Here is a 26,156-nt window from a genome sequence, read left to right as displayed (position 1 = left end):
ATCTTTGAAATCTGGCTTCTGACTTAATCATCTAACTGAAACTGCTCCCTCTAAAGTTATCCACGATCTCTTAATGGCCAAATCTGATGGCCCTTTCTCAGTCATCATTCTACTTGAACTCTCTACTGCAACATGGTGGACTACTCTCTCCTCCTTTCTCTTTCTCCTTCCTCTCCTGGAGACTTTTTCATTTCAGAGATTTTTTGCTTTCTCATGGTTATCCTGCTTGTCTGATTGCTCCTTCTCAGTTTCCTTTGCTGTATCATCATCATTCGTATCCTGACCCCCACAATTGTAGGTATTACCCTCAAGGCTCTGTCCTGAGCCCCCTTCCCTTCCCCTCCCCTCCTTCCCCACCTTCCCCTCCCCTCCCCTCTCCTCTCTTCTCCTCTCTTCTCCTTCCTCCTCCTCCTCCTCTTCCTCTTCTTCTTCTTCCTCTCCCTCTTCTTCTTCCTCTTCTTCTCCCTCTTCTTCTTTTTCTTCCTCTTCCTCTTCTCCCTCTTCTTCTTCTTCTTCTTCTTCTTCTTCTTCTTCTTCTTCTTCTTCTTCTTCTTCTTCTTCTCTCTCTCTCTCTCTCTCTCTCTTCTCTCTCTCTCTCTTCTCTCTCTCTCTCTCTCTCTCTCTCTTTTCTCTTGGTGACCTCAGATCCTTCAATTTCAGATTTCTACACAGATCATTCTCAGATCTACATATCCACCATAATTTCTTCTCAGCTCTTTCTACATCACCAGTTGTCTGCTAGACTATCTAGTGGACATTTAGTCTGCTAGACTATAGATATTACAAGCTGAGCATTACTAAAACAACATATTTTCTTCCCTGCTCTTCCCAACATCCCTATTTCTGTAGATGATACCACTGCCTTTTGGCCTTCCATGTTTAGAACCTCAGGCTCATCCCTGACTCTTCACTTTTCCCAACCCTTCATACCCCACCACTTACCAAGTCTTTGCCATTCTGCCACCACATCATCTCTCATATCTATCTTCTTCATTATGCTCACACCATCACCACCTTGGTACAGTAGAAAGAACACAGACCCTGGAGTCAAGAAATCTAGGTTCTAATCCCACATCTAATATTGACTACCTGTATGACCTTGGGCAAGTGACTTAAACTCACTGTGTCTCCTCCTGTGTAAGATGAGAGAGTTGGACTAGATGACCTTTGAAGCTCCTCTAGATTTGGATGTATCATCCTATGACTTCTCAACTTGGACTTTTTCAGTAGCCTCCTGATGGGTCTCCTCGCCTGAAGTCTCTCCCCTCTCCAATTCACCCTCCACATGGCTACCAAAGTGAAATTCCTAAAGTACAGGTCTAAGCATGTCACATTTCTGTTTTATCTCTACGACATCTCCTGTATAGATCCCTGCTTCTAACTCAACTTTCCAGATCTGTATTCATTGTTGTTGTTGTTTAGTTGTGTCCTGACTCTTTGTGACCCCATGAACTTGTCCATGGCGTTTTCTTGGCAATGATACTGGAGTGGTTTGCCACTTCCTTCTCCAGTGTGTCCCCATTTTACAGTTGAGGAACGGAGACAAGTAGGGGTTAAATGACTTGCCTAGGGTCATACAGCTAGTAAGTATCTGAGGACAGATTTGAACTCAGTCTTACCGACTCCAGGCCTGGTGCTCTATCCACAGCACCACCTAGCCTCCCCCTTTCAGGTACACTTCAGACAAGCCAAACTGGCTTTCTTGTTCCTTATACATTAAAATACTCCATCTCCACTATAATAGTCCCACTCAGTGCCTTTGCACTGTCCCCATCCCCTCCTTACTGCCTCCTTTTAGAATCCTTATTGTCCTTCAAAGATCAGCTCAGTTTGCACATGGCACAATGCCTGGCACGTGGTAGGCATCTAATAAATACCTGATTGAGCCTTTTCCTGATCCCCACTAGCCTCTTTGTGCCTCCCCTACAAAATCAACTTGTATCTCCTTTGAATATATGTGTATTATCTTGTCTCATCAGATAGAACATAAGCCCTTTAAAGGTGCTTCTTTCTTTGTTTCTCCAGCACCTAATAAAGTGCCTGGCAAATAGCAGACATTTAATTAATGTTCACTGACTGACTGATAATGTCCTCCTACCCTTTTTCATAATAAAGGGGAAGCATATGACCATCGGGTACCTACTAGTCAACCTTCATAAACCTTTGATCTTCTCGTCATGATGTAATAGACAGAAGAATGGAATGATAATTAGAAAGTCAGGGTTATAATCCCAGTTCTACCATTAACTAGCTATGTAACCCTGGTCTATATTTATACTTCTGGGCACAAGTTTCTTCATTGATAAAATGAGTATATGAATGAATGAATCAAAAGGCATTTATTCATCATCACCTTGTGTCAAACACTATGGGGGCAGCTAGGTGACACAGTGGATAGAGCACTGGCCCTGGCATCAGGAGGACCTGAATCAAATCCGGCCTCAGATACTTACTAGCTGTGTGATCCTGGGCAAGTCATTTAACCCTGATTGCCTCCCCCCCCCAAAAAAAAACCCCCCAACCTCCCACTATGCTAAGCATTACAGATACAAATTTTTTTTAAAGTCACTAAATTAACTAAAGTTAATTAAAAATTAAAGTCCTTAGATTAATTAAGCACAGAGAGGTTAAATGACTTGATAGTGGTCAAAAAACTGGTCAATATCAGAATCAGGACTAAAACTTAAATCTGAATCTAAGAACAGTGAAGAACATTGCCTGTCATAGGAGGCTTGAGTTAAAATCCCACTTTTAATACTTATATGTATGACCTTAAGCAAATTACTTTAACTCCCTAAATGAATGTCATTATAGATCATGGATGTAGGGTTGAGAGGGTCACAAGTCCAACAATGTCCTTTTACTGTTGAGGAAACCAAGGCCCAGAAAGGGCCTCTTTCCCAAGGTCACATAGGTAGAGTGGCAAAGGCAGGAACTGAACCCAGTTCCTCTGGCTCCAGACATGTTCTTCCTCCTCAGTTGTAAAATGAAGGTTGATAACTCAAGGTCCTCCAAAGTCCCTGCAAGCCCTAGATTTATGATAATAAAAACAAACTTCACTAGCAGGGTGGTTTAGCATCAGAAGTCAGGAGATCTGAGTTCTAGTCTGTCACTAACTAGCCTTGTGACTTAAGCTGGACCCTAGCTTCCTCATCTGCAAAATGAAAGAGTTGAACTAGGTAATTACATTGTCTCTTCCACCTTTATGACTTTATGATATGATTGAAAACTGGTCTTGGCAGTTTGATTTTCTTTTTCCTCTGAGTTTCAAGTTTATGATTTAAGTATCTTTGGATGAAGGGAAGAAGAACCACTCATGGTTGACTGCCAGATCAAGGAAATAGGAGTGAGGTAGGGAGGAAGGCATAAAAACTAACTAACAAACAAACAGTTAGACAAGGAGGGAAGAGTGACTGCTTTTTTCCCCTTCTCTCCTTCTCTTTACCTCTCCTACCAGTCCAGCCAGTTTACAAGGCTCCTGTAACTTAATCCTTTCTCTGCAAGGGAGTACAATATCCATTTTACCATCTACAAAAGGTGTTCATTCCCTAATGGAAGGGTCCAATCATAAGTGGAAGAGAAAGCACTTTAATTGAGGAATTGCTGCAGTAAATCACTCTGTCTCCAGCTGTGAAACCGATTCATATCTTCAAAGTCTCTGAGGAGCCTCTCCTGGCAGCCAGGACTGCTATTTCAAAGAAGGAAAGAGAAAAAAAAGAAAGAAGGAAGAAGGGGACAAAATGAAAAGGGGGATTATGGGAAAGAATAATTATTTTCTTGATCTTCCCAAGGAAAAGGAGGAGAAAGTGGAGGTCGGAGGAAGGGGGAAGAAGGAAATAAATTAGCAAATACAGTAATCAACACTCAATTATCCAAGTGGTCCATATGCAGATTATGTTTTCTGGATTACCCATTTCTCCAATACATTTTTAAATAGTTTTATTTTTCCCAATTACACGTCAAGACACTTTTTAGCATTCATTTTTATAAGATTTTGAGTTCCAGATTTTTCTCCCTCCCGTCCCCTCTTCCTAAAATGGTAGGCGATTTGATATAGGTTGTACATGTTCTATCACATAAAACATATTTCCACATTAGTCCCAGTTGTGAAAGAAGGAACAGATCAAAAGAAAAAAAACCTATGAAAAAGAATAAAGTACCTTTAAAAAGTATGCTTCAATCTGCATTCAGAGTCCATCACTTCTTGAACTGGAAGTGGATAGCATTTTCCTTCATGAGTTCTTTGCACTTGTCTTGGATCATCGTATTGCTGACAATTTGATCATCACGCAATGCTGCTGATACTGTGTACAATGTTTTCCTGATTCTGTTCATTTCACTTTGTATCAGTTCGTACAAGTCTTTCCAGGTTTTCCTGAAATCTACCTGTTCATTTCTTATTGCACAATAGTATTCCATTACATTTATATGCCACAGCTTGTTCAGCCATTCCCCAATTGATAGGCAGCCCCTCAATTTCCAATATTTCACCACCAAGAAAAGGGCTGCTATAAATATATTTGCATATGTAGGTCCTTTCTCCTTTGTTATGATCTCTTTGGGTTATAGACCTAGTAGTGATATTGCTAGATCAAAGGGTATGGATAGTTCCAAATTGCTCTCCAGAATGGTTGGATCAATTCACAACTCCACCAATACTGCATTAGTGTCTCATTTTTCCCACACCTTCTCCAACAGCTATCATTTTCCTTTTTTGTCATATTAGTAAGTCTGGTAGGTGTGAAGTGGTACCTCAGAGTTGTTTTAATTTGCATTTCTCTAATCAAAAGTAGAGCACTTCTTCATATGCCTATAGATAGCTTTGATTTCTTCATCTGAGAACTGCTTGTTTGTATCCTTTGATCATTTACTAATTGGGGAATGACTTGTATTCTCATAAATGCAGTTCGCTATATATTTGAGAAATGGGACTTTTACCAGAGACTCTGGCTGTAAAGATTGTTCTCCAGATTTCAAGTTTTCCTTCTAATCTTGGTTGCATTAATTTTGTTTGTGCAAAAGCTTTTTAATTTAATATAATCAAAATTATCTATTTTACATTTCATAATGCTCTCTATCTCTTGTTTGGTCATGAACCTGTAACTCACTTAACTTCTCCTTTAGGATTTGGATGCTATACTACTTGGTGCATGTATGTTTAGTATTGATATTGCATCATTGTCTATGGTACCTTTTAGCAAGATGTAGTTTCCTTCCTTATCTCTTTTAATTAGGTCTATTTTTGCTTTTGCTTTGTCTGACATCAGGATTGCTACCCCCGATTTTTTTTTTACTTCAGCTAAAGCATGATAGATTCTGCTCCAGCCCCTTACCTTTGCCCTGTGTGTGTCTCTACTTCACGTGTGTTTCTTGTAAACAACATATTGTAGGATTCTGGTTTTTGATCCACTCTGCTATCCACTTCCATTTTATGGGAGAGTTCATCTCATTCACATCACAAGTTATAATTACTACTGTGTATTTCCCTCCATTCTATTTTTCCTTGTATTTGTCCTATCTCTCCTTTCACCCTTTCCCTGCTCACTAGTGTTTTGTTTTTATCTACCACATCCTCTGATCTTCCCTCCCTTCTATCAGTACTCCCCTTTTTATTTAATCTTCTCCCCCTCCTACTTCCCTGTTGGGAAAAATAGATTTCTATACTCAACTGACTGTGTATATTTTCCCTTTTTGGGCCATTACTGATGAGAATAAGGTTCAAGTGATGCCCATTGCCCACCCTCCCATCTTTCCTCCAGTGTAATAGGTTTTTTGCACCTCTCCTTGTTAAATAATTTATCCCATTCTACCTCCCCCTTCCTTCTGCACCCACTGTACTCCTCTTTAACATCCCTTAATTATCCCTCAAATTCACCTCATACCTGTACCCTCTGTCTATGTATATTCCTTCTTTCTATACTATTAGTGGTGCAATTTTTAAGAATTACAGTATCATCTTCCCATGTGGGGATGTAAACAGTTCAGCTCCATTGGCTACCTTATGTTTTATTTTCCTTTTTTCCTTTTTTAAACTTCTCTTAGGTCTTGATATTGGAAATCAATTTTTTTTTGTTCAATTCTGATCTTTTCCTTTTGAAAGCTTGAAATCCTTCTATTTCCTTGAATTACCATTTTTTTCCCTTGGAGCATTATGCTTAATTTCACTGGTAGGTGATTTTTTTGTTGTAGTCCTAACTCCTTTGCCTTCTGGAATTTCATGCTTTATGACCTCCAATCCTTTAATGTTGTAGCTGCTAAGCCCTATGTAATCCTGATTGTGGCTCCCTAATATTTGATTGTTTCTTTCTGGCCACTTGCAGTCTTTTTCCCCTGACCTGATAGTCCTATAATTTGGCTATAATGTTCCTTGGAGTTTTTATTTTGGGATCGCTTTCCTGAGGTTATTAGTAGATTCTTTCAATGCCTACTTTGCCCTCTGGTTCTAGAATATCAGGGCAGTTTCCATGGTAATTTCCTGAAAGATGCTGTCCAAATCCTCCATTTGATTATGGCTTTCAGGTAGTCCAATAATTCTGATGTTGTCTCTCCTGGATCTATTTTCTAGGTCAGTGGTTTTTCTAATGAGGTATTTTCCACTTTCTTCTATTTTTTTCATTCTTTTGAATTTGTTTGATTGATTCTTGATGTCTCATAGAGTCATTAGTTTCCACTTGTCCAATTCTAACTTTTAAGGAATTGTTTTCTCCAAAATAGCTTTCGTACTTCCCATTCCATTTGGACAATTGTACTTTTCAGGGAGTTGTTTTCTTCAGCGGATTTTTGTATCTCCTTTTCCATTTGTCCAATTCTACTTTTTAAGCAATTGTTTTCTTTTTCCAAGCTGTTGGCTCTTTTCTTTTTTTTTTCTTCATAATTCTCTTGCATCACTTTCATTTTTTTCCCCAGTTTTTCTTCTACTTCTCTTATATTATTTTTAAGCTCCTTTTTGAGCTCTTCCATGAGTTCTTTCTGGGCTTGAGACCACTTCTTATTTTTCTTTAGGGTTTTGCGCATGGCTGTTTTGATATTATTGTCCTCTTCTGAGTTTGTGTCTTGATCTTCCCTGTCACCATAATGACTTTGTATGGTCAGATTCTTTTTCTGTTTTGTTTTGGGGTTTTTTTTGCTCATCAATTTTGGCCTTTTCCCTTTCTTTTAAATTTGAGCTCTGCTCCCAGGGTGGAAGGGGCACTGTCTCAAGCTTCTTGTGCCAGGAGCTGGAGGGCCTGGCTGTTTACCTAGTGCTGCACTGATGTTGCCCTGAGGCCCATGGGGGACCCTTGTATCTGGTGCTGCTCTGATGGGTTGGGGTGGGGGATGGTTGGCACTGCTGGAGGCCATAGGGGTCTGGCAGCTTACCTGGTGCTGAACTGGCATCCTAGTGGTGGTGTCTGGCATGTGCTGAGGCCAGTGGAGTGTTTCTGTGTTTCCCTGGGTCTACACTGAAGCAAATAACTGTCTGGCCACTGGCGGCTGCCTGTTTGTCCAGGGCTACCCTAAAGAACACAGTGGTTTTTGGAGCTGGAGTCTGCCTAGTCTCCTGGCTACACTGAGGCATGTGCGGGATCCTGATGTTGGCGTTTGCCTGCTCCATTACACTGGAGCTCAGGATATACTGTTGGTTTGCTGAGGTGGGGCTTGCTGTTGGCTTGCTGGGATGCTTCCTGTCCTGGAATGTGCTGCCCTTTTACCCAAGTGAGACAGACCTTTGTTTCCCGTCTTCTAAGTTTCTAAGATTGTTTCACCTTGTCTTTGCTCGTTCTCCTGTTCCAGGGTGATATTTTATGATTGTTTGGAGGTGAAGACAGGAGAGTTACAGCGATTTACTACTTACTCTGCCATCTTGGCTCCTGAAAGTCCAAGTCTCCAATATATTTTTAATCTTCCCTCATTACTCCCCCCACACCCCAACCCCTATCCATCATCCAGGCTGTGCCTCTCAGGGAATACAAACCAATCTTACTAGTCTAAAGTAACACTACAGAACTAATCATATCCCCCAAGCCAAAAGCTATGACTTCTGATTGGCCACATTTTGGTTTATCTTTACCACTACTCTTCCCTATCAGTATGAATAATTGGCCAACTGACTGACATGTTTTATGTGGGGTTGAATATATAGGGTTTTCTAGAAAGTAAAAAAAAAAAAGTTCCTCCTAGGCACTCTTCTTCACCAAAAGTAGCTGGCACCAGGAGACTTATTAATGGTACCTCAATGGGATAACTAATCAACAGTAGTCAGGCAAGGATAACTGAGAAAATTCTGGCTGTTCCATTTAATATACTAACTCAAAAAAATTTTTAATGAAGATGTCATTGTTGATTTAGACAATAGCAAATAAATTAGTTGACTGCTTTCTACTTATGATTTGCAACTTGTGCCATTTTAAGAAAGTATTGAAAGAAAAACAATTTCTAAGTACAAATGCTGTATCTTGTTACTACCTTAAACTGTTTTAAAATCTATCTCAAAAAAGAAAGAATTCCAGCAAGGAGTTTCTCTAGATGATAACCACTAATTTCTAAGTACAAAAGGTATACCTTGTTACTAGCTTAAACTGTTTTCAGGTCTGTCTCTAAAAAGAAAGGATCCCAGCTTGAGTTTCTCCAGATGATTATCACTATTTGAGGCAGGCTCTGTCTATTTTAACTTATAGCCAGCTACAAGTTACAGTGATGGTGTTAAATACTTCAGTAGTACTTTTCTGTTACTTTGAGCATGAAATGCCTTTAATAAACTCTTAAATTACATCATCTTAAACCATTTTCCCAGTGCTCAGTTCCAAGCTTCGCTAGTAGCTCCTAAGGAAGTTGCTATGGTAAGGCAAAAAAGACCAATATTTTTAGAATCACAGGACCAGCATTTGAATTCTGATTCTAAACTCTCAGTTTGTAACTTTATCAAAAGGGGAAATAAGGGTCTTCTAGCCTAATCTCGTCTTTTTTTTTTTTTTGGTTAGGCAATGGGGTTAAGTGAATTAAGTGAATTGCCCAGGGTCACACAGCTCATAAGTGTTATGTGTCTGAGTCTGGATTTGAACTCAGGTTTTCCTGAATCCAGGGCTAGTGCTCTATCCACTTGGCAACCCAGCTATCCTTAGCCTAACATCTTCTTGAGGAAGCCATTCTGATTCTTTTGATCACCATTTCCTTCTCTAGATCATTTATAAAATTGGAAGTTTGGACTCAATGGTTCCTGAGGTCTCTTCCATCTCTAAATCTATGATCCTATGATCTCGTGTTCATTATTTATCCCTTTAATAATACATTCTAGTTGGGGTTTTGTTTTTTGTTTCTGTTGTTGTTTTTTTGTTTGTTTGTTTGCCAGGAATTAAAATTAAGCTCACTGGTCCATAGTTTGAAGGCAGCATTCTCTTCCCTTTTTTGAAAATTAGGACAAATTGTTATCAGGGCATCTGTTTACCTTGACTTATGACCTGCTACTCTGACCTTCCAATGGCTTCTTAGGAGATGGTGTCCATTAAATCCTTCTCAGCTGTCACTTCAAGACCTCATCCTGTCTCCTCTTGTATTTCTTGAATTAAAATGCTTGTGACAAATGAGACTAATTGCTAAAGCTGGTAAGGTTCTTTCTTTAAAAAAAAAGTCTTTTTCTATTCTAAATTCAGTAAACGCCAAACAAAATGAGCCCTACAAAGCAGGACAGGGAAAGAGGACTGCATGTGAAATCATGGATCTCCACCATGTACAGCTGGTTAACATATTCAATGTTTAACTTTCAATGATTTCCTACTTGTTGGTATTTTCTTCTAGCCTTCCTACTGATCTAGTCTATGTAATTAAAAAAAAACCCTTCACTTTTCTTTCTTCCCTCTTTCCCTTTTTCTTTGCTTCTTTTTTCTCTCTCTTTCTCCCTTTCTTTCTTCTTTCCTTCCTTCATTCCCTCCTCCCTCCTCCCCATTTCTTCTCTTCATTCATCCCTCCTCCATTCCTTCTTCTCTTTCCTCCCTCCCTCTATTCTCTCTCTTCCTTCTTCCCTTCTTCCCTCTTTTCATTCCTCCTTCTTTCTATTCTCCCCTCTCTCTCGTTCTTCCTTTCCCTTCTCTTTCCTTCCTTTCTCCTTCTCTCCCTCCCTCCTTCCTTCCCTTCCTTCCTTCCTCCCTTCCTTTCCCCTTCCCTCCCTCTATTCCTTCTCTTTCCTCCCTTCCACCATTCCTCCCTCTCTCCCTCCCTTCCCTTCCTTCTCTTCCTTCCTTCAGTTTTCCCTCCCTCCCTCCCTCCAAAATCCCTATTGCTATCTCCTCTCTCCCTCCCACCTTCTCCTCCTGTATCTCCAAGGTTATTTCTAAATATTATAGAGGCCCATCCTGGAACCTGAGCAAACCATTGCCCTAGCCGGTGGTGGCCTCAAGGCCACATGTGGCTTTCTAGGTCCTTGGATGTGGCCTTTTGACTGAGTCCAAGTTTTACAGAACAAATCCTTTTCCCCACCCCTGCCAGCCTCTTGCCCAAGGTAGTGAGACAGAGCAGTGGATACAGCAGTGGGCCTGGAGTCAGAAAGACCTGGGTCCAAATATGGCCTCTGTCTGTGTGACCCTGGGCAAGGCACTTAACCTCTGTTTGCCTCAGTTTCCTCATCTGTAAACTGGGGATAATTATAGTGTCTACCTCTCAGGTTGTAGCAAGGCTCAAATGAGAGATTCATAAAGCACCTGGCATATAGTAGGCAATTAATAAATGTTTATTTTCTTCCACTCTCTGCCCTTCCTCCTCATTTTGTTTATGATGCTTAAAACAGTTACTGTAGTATGTACAAGTCCTTTGAAAATCTGAGCTGCTGCTGACCTATCAATGAAAGCATATTGGTCTTTTTTAGACTCCTTGTTTTCTTCTATATCAGTCATTTTTAAAGAAGTCATCAGAATTTTCTTCTCCAGAGCCTACTCTTCTTCTTGAGTTGACTTTCTTGTAGCATCTCAGGCCATGGGATCCTACTAATATTTTCACAGGAATCTTTGAAATTCCCTCTCTCCAAATCTCTGGAATGTGGAAGAAATATGGGCAGAATTCCTATCTTATCTCCTTCTGAACTGTAAGGTGGAATTCTGCCTTGCCCACAAGATTCTCTTTTGGTTTCATTTGTGGGGACTACACAGGAAAGGTGGCTGTTGAAACATTTCCAAACTGTAACAACTCTTATCTTGGAGAAGGAAAAAAAAAGATAAAGCAGTATTCTGATTAAAGTGAGAAATGAAAAGCAAGGGATTGGGGCATCCTATTTTAAAATGGAAACGTGCAGTTGGAATACTAAGAAGGATCTGTTTGCTGTTTCGGGCACAAACTTCAAGCTAGAGAGAGCCTGGCTCCTCTGGGGATCCTGACATTTCAGGAAACTGGGGCACGACTTTATCTCAACTCCCCTCAGAGACCAACTATTCAATGAAGGGTGATCAGGGCAGGAAATGGTGACTCTTTGTCTCCCAAACTGAAACCTTTGAGTGGCTGAGCAAACCACAGCTATAATAAAGGACTGCAAATGTAGAAACATTGGGTGGCTGGTAAGGTAATATTCCCAGCAGGGAAACTGGAGAGACCATTTGACAAGAATTTGTTAACAGAATTGATCTGATTACTCAGCAACTTTCTCAGCAACTGCAGTTAATGTATCAGGCAAAGGTGTGTGTGTGTGGGGGGGTTGGGATTGCTTTCCATTCTATTTAATTTCTGTTTTCAAAGAATGAATATCAGGGGAGTTGCTTTGGTTAAACAAGCCTTTCAAAATGGAGAATGCCAGAATGTTCAGAAAGCTGTCCAGATTTACTGGCAAATGTCCATGCTGCACAAAATTTTTTGTCCTGCCACTTCTCTTTTTGTCTTAGTACAAAGGGGCCCATTTCCACTGAAATGTTAAATAGATTCAAGGACAGAAGAAATAAGCCTGACCCTAAACTAAATTGAGATATGGAGAAAGTAAACAATAAAAAAATAACAAAAAGATCTTTAACTAACATTTTTTACTTAGGGCACGTTTCATGATATAAGGCAGGATAAGCAGCATGACATGCATCCCCCAAGTAAACTTTTTAAGACAAAATCAGATGTGGGTGTGGAGAAAGGGTCAGGGAAAAGAGGTGGTAGAAACCCTAGGACATACTGAGGCTGGTTAGAAAAAATTCACCATGGATGTGGCAGCCAAGGGGTGGAAGCATCTGGTAGCTTCATATTTTAAGTAATTATTCTTGCTAACTTCATGTTAAACTCAGCTATTTCCACCTGCTGAAGAAGTGTAAGTGCTGTGAGAAATCTCTAAATTTTGGTGCCCTGGGGCAAATCCCCAGTTAGCCCAGTCTAGTTATAGCTCTGAAAACAAAAATCTGTACCCTTAGCTCTCTTCCTCTAGGCCATCACTATACACTCTTGCTAAATTTATTGTCAAGGGGGATTCATTAGTGGAAGTGAGATTGAAGAAAATTTCATGGGCTAGTAAAACATCACTAGGAACAAATATACATATATGTATACACACATATGTACACATATACACACATGCATATATAGGCATATTCATACATATATTGTATGTACAGACACACATCTGCAAATAATTTGGGTTTTTTTCCTTTTCCCAAAAAGAAACTTTAAGGTCTTAGCTATTCCAACATAGGGATATGTGTGTATGTGTGTGTGTGTAGAAAGGAACAAGAAGGAAAACATTTTCCTTAACTTTGTGTATAGCCTGTATTCTATTCTATCTACATAGTGTTTCTTGGTGCCCTGATCAATTCCCATATGTTTAACTATCATTTCTATGAAGATGACTCCTAGATCTATATATCCTAATCTCTTTCCTTATTCCAGCCCTACTACTTATTGGACATTTTAAACTAAATTCTTTTAGGCATCTCTATCTCAAAATATCCAAAATGGAACTCAAACTTATCACTTTTCTGAACTGTATTTCTGTATTGGGCACCGCCATCCTTCCAGTCATCTTGATTTGCAACTTCAGATCATCTCTGATTCTTCACTCTCCCTCACTGTGTATACCCAATCAGTTGCCAAAGCTAGTCAATTCTACCTTTATGACATCTCTCAAGTCTGTTCCTCTTTCTTCCACTCATACCGTAACTCTAGATCAGACCTCATCACCTTCTGCTTGGTCTATTACAATAACCTTCTAATCGGCCTCTGCATCCAGCCTTTCCCCTCTCAATCCATCCTCCAGACAGCTACTGAAGTGATATTCTAAATCACAGGTCTGGCCATGCCATTGCCCTGATCAGCAAATCCCAGTGGTTTCCTATCAACTGGGATCAAATACAAACACCTCTGTTGGCATTTCAAACCCTTTACAACATGACTCCAACCTAACATTCTAGCTTTATTACACATTAATGTCCTTCATGCTCTCTTTGTTCCAGCTAAACTGGACATCTTACTATTCTTCACATATGACAATACATATCCCATCTCTAAGCCATTACACTGGCTGTGCCTCATACCTGGTATACAAACCCTCCTTACTTCCACCTCACAGATGGACTGAATTGATAGAATTTAAGTTTCTTCAGAGAAGGGACGGTTTCACTTTTATCTCTGTATCCCCCAGCATCGAGCACAATGCCTGGCACAGAATATTTGCTTAATAAAGTCTTGTTGATTGATTTAGGTAGGACAAGCATTATCACCCCTTTTTACAAATGAAGAAACAAGATTGGAGAGGCTGTGACTTGTTTCACTTTCTTCCTTATATCTCCAGTGCTTAGCACCAAGTGCTTGGCATGTACTAAGTGCTTAATAAATGTTTGTTGATTGATTGATCCCCTGAAGTCAAAGAACCAATGAGTGGCAGACCTGGGACTCAAATCCGAGTCTTTTGTCTACTGTCTGTGCAAAACATCACCCGTTGTTTTTTATTTGCTCCATGAGAGTTTGCTCTCTAATCCAAGAAACTATACAGAGGAGCCTGATGTCTGATGGCTGAGGTGCAGGGGTGGGGAAATTGCAGTCTTGAGGCCACATGTGGCCTTCTAGGTCCTTGAGTGCAGCCTTTTGACTGAATCCAAGTTTTACAGAACAAATCCTTTTATTAAGGGGATTTGTTCTGTGAAGTTTGAATTCAGTCAAAGAGCTGCACTTGGGGACCTAGAGGGCCACACGTGGCCTTGAGGCCACAGGTTCCCCACCCCTGGCCTACAGCTTTGCAAAAATTTTCTCCAGGGCCTAGGATTTAACTAAGAGGGTAGATTTCATCCAAATTGTTGTTGTCATTATTTGCTTCTTAACTGTGCTTAGATTGTATTAGATCAGGCCTGCACAACATATGGCCCAGAGGCTGCTTGCAGCCCACCAAAGGATTTCAAAAAATGTAGAGGCGATAAAAGAAAGTAAAGATCTAAAGAGTGCTTTGTCCGCCCCGCTTAACCCATCTTCTATTAGTCACTATTGTGCCGGTCATGTAACTTGGCGGGAGGGTTGCCGCTGCGCACTCACTCCTGTTTGTCACGTGACCCACGGCAATCGCCCATCATCAGTCTGTCTCTGGTCTCAGAGGAGTGAGAGTCTTACTTTTTGCTGTGTTTTCTGTCATTTCTGGTGTTGAACAGGGACAAAGTGAGTGCAGTCTCACACCAATGCCGCTGACGGTGGCTTTGTGTTGAGTGGCAGCAACTTGAGGGCTTCTTCCCTCCCTCCCTGTGGCTGCCCGGCTAGTTACAGGAGTGTCTGGCGCTCTCTCCAAGGTCAGAGACTCAGTTCAGTATTTCTTTGTATGTGAGCAGTGGCTGCGGAGATTTTTTTGGTTCTAGCGTTAAAGTTTTTGGGGTGACTTTGTAAAATGGGTGATAAAAAGAAATGGAAGATTGAATCAGAACACAGAATACTTAATCTGGAGTGGACAAATTGAGAGACAAAATATTGTGCCTTGTTTGCCGGGAAGTAATAGCTGTTCCGAAGGAATACAATCTTCATCGCCATTTCAAATCAAAACATCTTGACTTAAGCAAATTGGACACCAATGAAAAACAAATTAAAGCATCCAAATTGCTGAAAAATCTCAGTGGGGAAAAATGGTTTTTCAAGAAGTAAACTCAGAAAATGAGTAAACTTAGTTTTCAGATTTCTAAAGAAAGCAATTCCAAGCATGATTACACAGTATGATAAACTGATTGCTGACAAGAAGTGTAATATGTCCCATTAACTAAATGTAAATAGTAAGAAAACCTGAAAAATGTATTAAAACTTGTACTGCTTAGCAATGTAATTTTTTAACAATAATGCAATGATATGATAAATAAAAATCTTAAGTAATTTAAGTATAATTAATTGATATTAATTGAAATTTCTCTTTCTAAAAAATATATTTATTTCTAAAATAGTTTAATTATTAATTATACCTTTACTTGGAAAGTGAGCCACTAAAACCTTATCTGCAGCCTGAAGAAGTTTACCCCATTTTAATTTTGGCCCCTACCTACTGTCAAGTTGTGCAAGCCTATATTAGCTGAAACAAGGGGTAGGGGGTGTATGGAAAAAGTATGTATGTAAGGAACCTTCAAGGCAATTCCACACAGAGAAATAAGCAGAGGACATGGTACAGATTTTTTTTTTGAGGGGCATGGTCACAGGACCCAAGTTCACATTCCAGCTCTGGTGTTTATTATCTGTATTACCACAGGCAAAATACTTAACTTTTTTGGGTCTCACCTTTCTTACCTATCAAATAAAGGAGTTGGACTAGTTCAGGTATTCTTAACCTTTTTATGTGTATTATGGATTCCTTTGGCAGTCTGGATGAAGCCTATGGTCCCCTTCTCAGAATGTTTTTAAATGCATCGAATAAAATACGTAGTTTAACCAAGGAAGCCAATTATATTGAAATACAGTTATCAAAGTATTTTTTAAAAAACAAGTTCACAAACCTTGGGTTAGGAACCTTTGGACTGATTGAACTCCAAGGTCCCTCCTAATTCGATAGCCTAGAATCTTTCATCTGTCTAATCCTATCTACCGGAATTATTCTTTTTGGCATTATAAAGCGTCTCTGTCAAAAACAGAGTCTAAGAAGTTTAAGCTGACCTCAAAGGAACTTTTCACTCTATTTTCTGTGCACTCTCTCTCTTTCCCACTGGGCACTGAGTTAAGCAGTCCAGTAACTGTGCTGGAAATCCCTGGTTAATGAGTAGTGACTACAGCCAGAATCAGATTATCTGATCCACATATTAAGGCCCTATCTGGAGCTAGGGGTGAATTTTACTGAATACTGACAGATGGCGGGGCTTTGTATTTTCTTTGGATTGGTCCCTTGTGTACTAGCACACAAGCCAGGGTGTCCCTCTCATGCTGGGCTGTCCCTGAGATAGAGTGACAAGCTAGGCCTCAGGAGGGCCAAAGTAGATAAATCAGAGCCAGGAAGCACACAGAAACCAGAGATGAGGCCAAGGCAGCGAATGGGGGCAAAGCCAGGTATGTATGTAGGAAAACAGAAGTGGTCACAACATGCCAGTAACAAGGGGGTTTTCAATTGAAGCAAGTTCTCTCTCAGACTGGACACCTTTTATAGTTATGCTGTTTCAAGAGCCAATGGCTTCCTTCCCAGGGCAGCACCTCAACGCATTTGGCAAATCCTGATAGCTCCTAGCCAAGAAACTATTAAGTCTGAGAATTGCTATTTTGGGAGCTCATTCCAGAAAAACCAAGAGTATTCTATTGACAAAGACTATTTGTTCAGTCACTAGTTTACAGTGACTATACAAATATGCCTTTAGTAAAAAGAGACACTGCCTGTCTATGATAAAAGCCTCATTTCTAAAATATATAGAGAACTGAGTCAAATTTATAAGAATGCAAGTCTTTCACCAATTGATAAATAGTCTGGATATGAACAGGCAGTTTTCAGAGGAAGAAATTAAAGCTATCTATAGTCATATGAAAAAATGCTGTAAATCACTATTGATTAGAGAAATGCAAATCAAAACGACTCTGTGGTACCATATCACACCTATCAGATTGGCCAACATTACAAAACAGGAAAATGATAAACGTTGGAGAAGATGTGGGGAAATTGGAACACTAATGCATTATTGGTGGAGCTGTGAACTAATCTAACCATTCTGGAGAACAATTTGGAGCTATGCCCAAAGGGCTATGAAACTATGCATACCCTTTGACCCAGCAGCACCTCTTCTAGGGATGTACCCCAAAGAGATCATAAAAATGGGAAAAGGACCCACATGTACAAAAATATTCATAGCAGCTCTTTTTGTGGTGGCAAAGAATTGGAAATTGAGGGGATGTCCATCAATTGGGGAATGGCTGAAAAGTTGCTGTATATGGTAGTAATAGAATACTATTGTGCTACAAGAAATGACAAGCAGGATGCTCTTAGAAAAACCTGGAAAGACTTACAAGAACTGATACAAAGTAAAATGAGCAGAACCAGAACATTGTACACAGTAACAGCTACATTGTGCAATGACTGACTTCGATAGACTCAGCTCTTCTCAGCGATGCCAGGATCTAAGACAATTCAAAAAGACTCATGATGGAAAATACTATCCACAATCAGAGAAAGAACCATGGGGTCTGAATGCAGATGGAAGTATACTATTGGCTCTCCTTTTCTTTTGTTGTTTTGTTTTATTGCTTCATTCTCGTGGTTTCTCCCATCAGTTCTAATTCTTCTTTACATCATGACTAATGTGAAAATATGTTTAATGTGAATGTATAAGGAGAGCCTATATCAGATTGCATGTCATCTTGGGGAGGGAGGAAGAAATGGAAGGGGAGAAAATTTAAAACTCAAAATCTTATGAAAGTGAATGTTAAAAACTAAAAATAAATACATGAATTATAAAAAAAGAAGGGGGGGGGCAGCTAGGTGGCAAAGTGGATAGAGTACTCGCCCTGGAGTCAGGAGGACCTGAGCTCAAATACAGCCTCAGACCAAACACTTGACACTTACTAACTGTGTGACTCTGGGCAAGTCATTTAACCCCATTGCCTAACAAAAAATAAAAAACAAACAAGCAAAAAGAAAGAGAAGAGACACTGCCTCTCACTCAGTATTTTTTTTTGTTTTAGTTTTCCTTGATTTCTCCCTTGAAGCACTTCAATGTCTCTACAGATGGCATCCTTTTCTCCACAACAACATTTGATTTTGAAGCAGGACACAACAGGTAGGAACTGGCCAATGCCCTTTCTTTTAGAGTTGTTTGGATGCATTAGTGGGGATAGGTGGGAGCTCAAGGGGGAATAATCACTGGCAAAAGAAACGTTATGAATAAGGACTTTCCAAGTGAGGAAGGCCTGTGTAACCCTGCATATTCTGTTTCCCTCCTGAACTCCACTCAGATGATGTCTAAACATGGAGAGCAAAGTTGAGGAAATTATCTGGATGACTCTGCCCAGTCCTCCTCTCCTATCACTCTTCTTCCATCCACCTTGAAAAAAAAAATGGTAGGGGGAACTACCTTCACACTGACTCAGTTATGATTGCCAGAAACATCCAAATAACCACAGTAAAAGTGATCGGGAAAGGGGAGGGTGGGGCTCTTGAGTCAGCTGGATCTAACTTTAGGTCTTCACTCTATTTTGTGAGTAGAGAAATAGAGACAAAGTAAAGTGAGATGGCTTCGGGTAAGATTCCGGTGTGTAGGTGAGTTACTCAGGAGGAAAGAATAAGAGATAAGGAAAAGAAATGGAGAAAGGGTCTTGGAGAGATCGAAAAAGAAGAGGATGGTCATGATGTCACAGTATTAAATGGGCAATTTCCTCTCCTGCCTGTACCTTACTCAGGATTTTTAGTTTTGTTTTTTTTTTGCTCAAATCTTATCCAAAAGCACTAAATCTATAGTCCTAGGATCTGAGTTTGAATACCTCATTGCCACTTTCTATCTGTGTGACCCTGGACAAACCTCTCAATCTCACCAGGACTATTTCCCCATCTGTAAAATGAGGGCTTTGGACTACATGACTTCTGAGATCCCTTCCAATTCTACATCTATTATTGTATGAACTATGCTAACGTCTTAGCTTTCATTTTTATCTTTGGTGCTCTTTTGCTGTTATGGGGAAAAGCAACACTTGGTGACTGAGGGAAGAGAAGAGGATCATCTCTCACCATTCCCTCTCACCCCATTTTTCACAATTATCTAAAATCTGAAACCCTAACTCGGGTTTATTTCTCCCTGACAGTTATGTGATTGATGTGGAAGTAGAGGACAGTGGGAAGCTTAAAGCCACAAGAACATTCCTAGTAAACATCATAAATGTTAATGATGAAACTCCTTACTTTACCAGGTAAGCCCAAAATTCACCCTTTCTCCTATTCTGGTTCTTTGCCAGACATCCCTCACTGAGGTGGGGAAGTGGAGAGGCACAATTTCAAAGAGCTTTCATGCTTTCTGACCTGTGTTGTTTTTTTTTTTTCCTAAGGGAAAGACAAGAAAACAATGGCTAATTTTTCAGTTTCTCTGTCTCTCTGTCTCTCTGTCTCTGTTTCTCTCTCTCTCTCTCTCTCTCTCTCTCTCTCTCTCTCTCTCTCTCTCTCTCTCTCTCTCTCATGTCTCATGGACTCTGTCTCTTTCTGTGTCTCTGTCCCAGTCTCTCTGTCTCTGCTTTTCTATCTCTGTCTGTCTTCCCGTCTCTCATCAATTCATTCTGGCTCCAGGCTTTTATATTTTTCATTTCTCTGCCTTTTTTGGAAAATAGATGTTGGGATGATTCCCTGTGGGGAGGAAGGCCTGGTGTCTATTTTTGGGTAATGGGGAAAGGATATAATTTTATTTGATGACTTAACCCAGTGGGCATAGTCACCATTACATGCTCTGATCTTTCTTATTCCACCTTTGAAGTCCTACCCTAGCATACTTTTGTTATTTGGCTACAGAGGCACAGTATCTTTTATTGCCTGTCTCTTTGGTCCCCCAAAACACATGCAAGAGACCAGTTAGTCACTAGGAAAATGTGAAAAACAGTTGCTCAGTTTAACTACATTTGCAGATGTGAATAAAGCCAAGGTAAGATGAAAGGCAGCCTGGTATAAGTGGATAGAATGCTGGACTGGGAAACAGGAAATGGAGAGACATTGTTGCATGATGGAAAGAGAGTGAGCTTTGGAGTCAGGACCAGAGTACAGAAATTGCCTCTGTCTCTTACTATCTGGATGACCTTGGGCAAGTTGGCCCTCAATCTCCTCCTCTGTAAAATGAGGGGTTGGACTAGATGGCCTTCCACCTATTGACCTATTATCCTGAATCCCACCTCTGACAATGGTTCTGTGATTATGGACAAAGTCACTTAACTTTGCTTATGCTGTTTACTCATCTGTAAAATGTGGATGATATTTGTAATATCATTTTTGGGCAAGTCACTTAACCACCTTCATCTGTAAAATGAACTCTCCACCTGTGACCTCCACTTTAATGCTCTTGACATTTCAGTCCTTCACCTTAGCATCCATACCTTAAATATGGATGCCTGAATGGTGAAAAATTTGCCTGGTTTAAGCTCAGGTGGGACAATATCAAGCAACCCCCTATTTAGCGCCTTCCAGAAGGAGCCAAACAACACATCAATGTTGGTTCCTGGACGAAAACTAAACAGATAGGGATGGGGATTTTAGCTGACATCCCACATCCCTGAGCACACAGCACGGCCCATTTATAAATAGGTTGTGACATCAAAGACTGGATGTAGGGTCAGGAACTGTCACTGTACATCACTGCTGACGCACAAACAACCCTTTCCAGAAAGGTGAAGTGTGACTTGAGCTGAGCGCATTCTGCTGCATTACTCTAATCAGGGAGGTGGGAAATCAGGTTAACAGGATCTCTAAGGGGAAAGTGAGTTGGTTTTCGGAGTTCATAGGAGACAGAATTTGTAAAGGTGCTTGGCTCGTACTAAATCATCCCGAAGTCAAGTGATTGACTCACAGTACAATTCACAGATAGCAGCATCCTGGCTGGGTGTTTTCTCACCCTTGAGATCTGTCAGGAATCTTTTTTATTGCTCTCCTTTCAGGTTTAGGAAAAGAAGCCAGCAGAGGTTTTCTTTAGACACCAATCATCCAGATGGAAAATGATGAGCCTGTCTAGTTGCCCAGATGCTCTGCCCATGCAAGAGCAAACATGTTTGTAAACAGCTGCACGTTTTGGCAGGTTCTATCAAGTCCTAAAAAGTAGAAATTCTTTAGGGTGTTGCTGTTGTTTATTTTATAAAGCAGTGTGTTATCTAATTCAATTCAAACAAACATTTATTAAGGACTTATTATGTAAAAGCCCGTGTTATAACCAATATCAAATTGCTAATGGGGCACTGTGGAGTGACTTGCCCAAGGCCACAGTCAGGTATGAGTGAGAGGCAGGGCTTAAATCCAGGTGTCTCCTAACTCCACCCACCTTGATTCTGCTCTTGCCCTACCCACTGGAGGCCTTGCCAGGGAAGAGCTAAGCCACTCAGCTCTCTGTTCCCTGCGATCATGAGTCCTCTTCACCCAGGCTGTTTTCTGCCTTGCTGGGTATATCAGTCCCCTGTTTCCATCTCTTGCTCTTAGAACTGAGCCACTACCATTGCTTCTGGAAAGGATGTGCTCATGGTGGACCGCTCTAGCTCTACTCACCACTTTTGTGATTTCCTAGATCATACTGCATTCCCTGGGCTAATATTCCCCTTGGAGTGTTGTCTCTCCCATTGGAATGAAACTTCTTATTGAACTCATTAATTTTCATGAGTTTAATTATCTCATTTGTTCCTCACAACAATCTTGTGAAGTAGATGTTATTATTACTTCCATTTTACACATGAAGAAACTGAGGCACAGATAAATGAAATTATTTGCCCAGGGTAACACAGTCAGTAAGTATATGAGGCAGGATTTGAACTCTCTTCTTCCTTGTGCCAAGTCCAGCACGCTATGTGTTAGGCCACCTACTGCGTTATAGAGCTGTACAAAATAGAGACCTGTAGATTCATATACAATCCTCTGTTTCTGTTCTCTCTCTTTGTTTTCTATCTCTGTCTCTGTCTTTCTCCACACACATACACACACACACACACATTCCCATTCCCACCCTTTGGTGTTTAATTTCAGAATAAAAAAATGTTAAAACCCCCGAAAGCTTTGAATGCAATAGAACCAAGGTACTACATAGAATTCTGAAGTGTGTTTATACTTCATCAGAATTCGTATTTATAATCCAGATAAACTAGAGATGGTTTGTATTATCTAGATGATTTGTATTATCAAAACATTCCCTGCCTTGCAGGATTTACTGTTGTTGTTTTTAAATAGACTCCCTTTATTACATCTGAAGTAGAACTTGTTTCGTCACAACTGGATTCAATTTCTCAGATGCAGCTAGGCAGTTATATTGATACAAGGGTTGTGGCAGCATCCACAGCCCTTCTAGGTTGACTTTTAGAAGAATTCCCTATGAAATTCCAGAGAATCAGGTCCAGAGATTGGGTGGAGAGAGTGTGAACTCTTGCTTCACTTTCCCTCTAGCTACTAATCTAGACTGCCTCCACCTCCAGTCCTCCAGGCACTGATTTGCTTCTCTGCTGTATTTGTGTTTCAGCTCAGTAAGAATTTACAGAATTCCAGAGGAACTGAGCCCCGGAACTATTGTTGCCAATATCACTGCCAAGGATCCTGATGATGAAGGCTTTATGGGCAGGCTCCTCTATCAGCTCACCACCCCTAATGAGTATTTCACAATAAACCAGTGTAAGACATACCTACATGCATTTACACATACAGAGCCTGCCGTATGCATCCTTCAATTTGGTCATTTCGCTGGCTTTTTCACGCTTATCAGTTTTTTGGCCCCTGGACATGTTACTCTGAGGCCATGAGCTACAAGGGCCATTTTAGATTCTTCTGTAAAACAGGAAAATAATACCACTTGCCTCACAAATTTGTTGTGAGGAACAAATTTTATATCTGTGTGTATATGAATAAATGTGCATATATATGTACATTTGTATATCTAGCATTTATTAGTGCTTTAAAAAGTCTGTAAAGCACATTAAGATATCTTTTATCCTTATCACGCCTTTGAGAGGTAAGTGCTATTATGATCTCCATTTTACAGATGAGGAAATTAAGACAGCCAATAGTTAATTAACTTGCCTAGGGTCATAAAGCTAATAGGTGACTAAGGCCAGATCTGAACTCAGATTTTCCTGACTCTAAGTCTTTCCACTGCCTCACCTAAGTGCCTCCAGCTATATGTAAAGCCCTTGGCAAACCTTACAATGCTAGATAAATGTGAAATATCATTATGATTATTCTCTGATAAACTTGTTCTATAAGTTGTCTACACTTATTAGACACTCAGGCAGCCCCATCCAGCCCAGCCCAGCCTCTCACAATCTCAGTTGTCAGCATCAATTGATTTTAAAGTCTATAATACTAATTTGGACTCCCAAGGAACGTCTTCTATTTATAACACTGTTGCCATAGAACTAATTGACTGCTGCAATATGGATTTTTGTTGTAGTAGTTGTCATTGTTGTTTTCCCCCCTACAACGTTAATTTACCTTTTTTGAGGAACCAGTTAAAGATATTAGATGGTGGTATGCCTGGACAAATATGAGTATTGTTAGAGATAAGTTAGTTGATGTAAATAGCATTTTGGTCTCTTTCAAAGGAGCACCTTAATCCAATGCTTTATTGGGTTCTGTTCTTCTTTTACAAGAATATACCCTGGCCAAGACACTGGAAAGATTTGACTAGAATGCTTCTGTATTGCAAAAAAGACATTCTTTTTCAAATGGCATCTTTGCATAAGCCTATAGACTTATATGTGGGCTACCCTAGTAGAACAATAAGGCATTTGCCCAGTAGCCGTTAGGGTTGTGTGCACTTTGGGTACTTTTCTTAAAGGGATAAGGGAGGGGAAGTGGGGTAGCAGTGGTTACCTACCTCTGGAAACTGCCTAGTATGATGGAAATTTGTAGAGCTTACTTAGGAGGGGCTGTACAAAAGTTAAATTTGAACATATTCTTTAAACTTGTCAGAGAACTGGAGTCATTATTATTATTATTATTATTATTATTATTATTATTATTATTATTATTATTATTATTATCTTTTGGCTAGGCCCAGGGTCACACAGCTAGTAAGTGTCAAGTGTCTGAGGCTGGATTTGAACTCAAGTCCTTCTGATTCCAGGGCTGGTGCTCTATCTACTGCTGCCACCTACCTGCCCTGAGGGGGGTCATTATTATTAAAGTATAGCATTGCAAGGGATCCTATTGACCAATAGGCAAATGGGCTCTTTTTTCTAGTCAATTTCCTCTGTGGGAGGCAAGCAGTCTTAGAATAAGAGGAAAAGCTCCTCTAACCATATGTAGTCAGGACTTCCCTCCCTTCATCCTTTTGCTGCCCCCTCCTCTGCACCACTGTATTTGGCATAGTGGATAGGTAGCCAAGACCTGGTTTCAAGTTTGCCTGGACAAGTCACTCACCTTCTCATTGTCCTAGGAAGGTGTCTAAGACTAGAAGTGGCAGGGGAGATGCCAATTTGCATTGGTAGAGGACGCAGCATGGTACTATGAGCAGCAGGGTGGTACTCCATCCACTGCCTCATCTGGGTGCCTCTAGCTATATGCAAAGCCCTTGGCAAACCTTAAGAGTGCTAGATAAATGTGAGGTGTGATTACAATTATTCACTGACAACAGGATATATCAGATGTCTACACTTATTAGATATTCAGGCAGCCCCATCCAGTCCTGACCAGCCCTATTATGGTCTCAATTCTTAGTAACGACTGATTTTAATGTTCTGTAATACTAATTTGAGAGGGACAGCTAGGTGGCACAGTAGATAGAGTGCCAGCCCTGGAGTCTGGGGGACCTGAGTCCAAATCTAAACTCAGACACTTACTAGCTGTGTGAGCTTGGGTAAATCACTTAACCCTGTTGGCCTCAGTTTCCTCATCTGTAAAAAGAGCTGGAGAAGGATTTGGCAAATGACTCCTATATCTTTGCCAAGAAATCCCCAAATGAGGTCACGAAGAAAATTATTGAACACTACCACAATACTAATTTAGGCTCCCAAGGAACATGTCTTCTATTTATAATGCTGTGGGAAAAGCATTAGATTTGAATTCAAAAGACTTTAGTTTGAATCTTCTCCATGCTGCTAGCTCTCTGTTGTGAGCCTGGACTAATCTCTTAACTACTTTGGGTCTTAAATTCCTTATCCATAAAATGAAAGGCTTCAAGGCCCTTCTAGCCGTAATTCTACTGTCCTACGAGCTTCCAAAATTGGTGAAATCCAATCCCATCCCACCACAGGCCACCCTCACATAAGGACATCTTATTCCTATTTTTCCTGAGCTTTTAAGTTCTAGATAAGCACCTATGTAGCCATTCTTCCTTCCTCTTCAAAAGGTCAAGTTCTTCCCTTTGTCTCCTGTCTGCTTAGTGACTGGTACCATTCAAATAGCTAGTAGGCTAAATCGAGATGCTGGTAAATTGAAGCAAAATCCGAACATCCTTCTGGAAGTTCTTGTGAAGGATAGACCCAAAGGGGGTCAGGAGAACCGCATTCAGATAATGTTCATCATTGAAGACATTAATGACAACCCTTCAGCATGCGATCAGTTTACCTTCAGGTACTCAAGTCTTTGCCTCTTTTGCTTTACATAATTTCTTAATGTGGCTCCAGCCTAGCCTTTTGGTTTCTCTGAAACACTTTCAATGAACTTTTGAGGGAAGCAAAGGAGATTTTAAGGATATTGGAGAATGGCTCTTTAAAGAATTAAAGGCTACCTCCACCAAAATTCTACGCCTCTGCTTTGTCACAACATGCTGATGACCCTGAGATCTCAAAGGCTATATATATAGCAGAGAACTACAAGTTTTGGAAAGTCCTATCAAGATAGGAAGGAGGATAGAACTGGCAATGAACTAGATGATTGTCATCTGAGGATCAGCCTAGATGAGTGCTAAGAGGTACCTCACCAGAAAGTGGGTTCCCTGGTGATGAATTTATTTTTAACCATAAGAATTTATGAAGACATCTGCTAAGGTATGCAGAAAAGGGTTAGCATAGAGCAGGTTGGCACAACATATGGCCCACAGGCCAAGGATTTTGGATGGCCCACGAAAAACATAGGGTTGGCACTGCATATTCTCTCCTGGTTTGTCACATGACCCACGACAACCAACCATCATCAGTCTGTA

General features: G+C 40.4%; 1 protein-coding gene across 1 annotated transcript in view; it reads left to right on the top strand.

Annotated features, from left to right (window-relative positions):
- CDHR3 (cadherin related family member 3) overlaps nt 1-26,156 on the top strand; it is a 104,743-nt gene that overhangs the window by 24,325 nt on the left and 54,262 nt on the right. The window contains exons 5-8 of the mRNA XM_078154425.1: nt 18,043-18,137; nt 19,156-19,260; nt 22,539-22,687; nt 25,396-25,585. Coding sequence (XP_078010551.1) covers nt 18,043-18,137; nt 19,156-19,260; nt 22,539-22,687; nt 25,396-25,585 — 539 coding nt within the window. The remainder of the gene's footprint in view (nt 1-18,042; nt 18,138-19,155; nt 19,261-22,538; nt 22,688-25,395; nt 25,586-26,156) is intronic.

This window comes from Phascolarctos cinereus, unplaced genomic scaffold (genome assembly GCF_003287225.1).
Source record: "Phascolarctos cinereus isolate Bilbo 61053 unplaced genomic scaffold, phaCin_HiC Scaffold_1;HRSCAF=81, whole genome shotgun sequence".
NCBI classification, from domain to species: domain Eukaryota; kingdom Metazoa; phylum Chordata; class Mammalia; order Diprotodontia; family Phascolarctidae; genus Phascolarctos; species Phascolarctos cinereus.
Note: the sequence above shows the minus strand (reverse complement) of the source record. Positions and strands in the feature narration are given on the sequence as shown.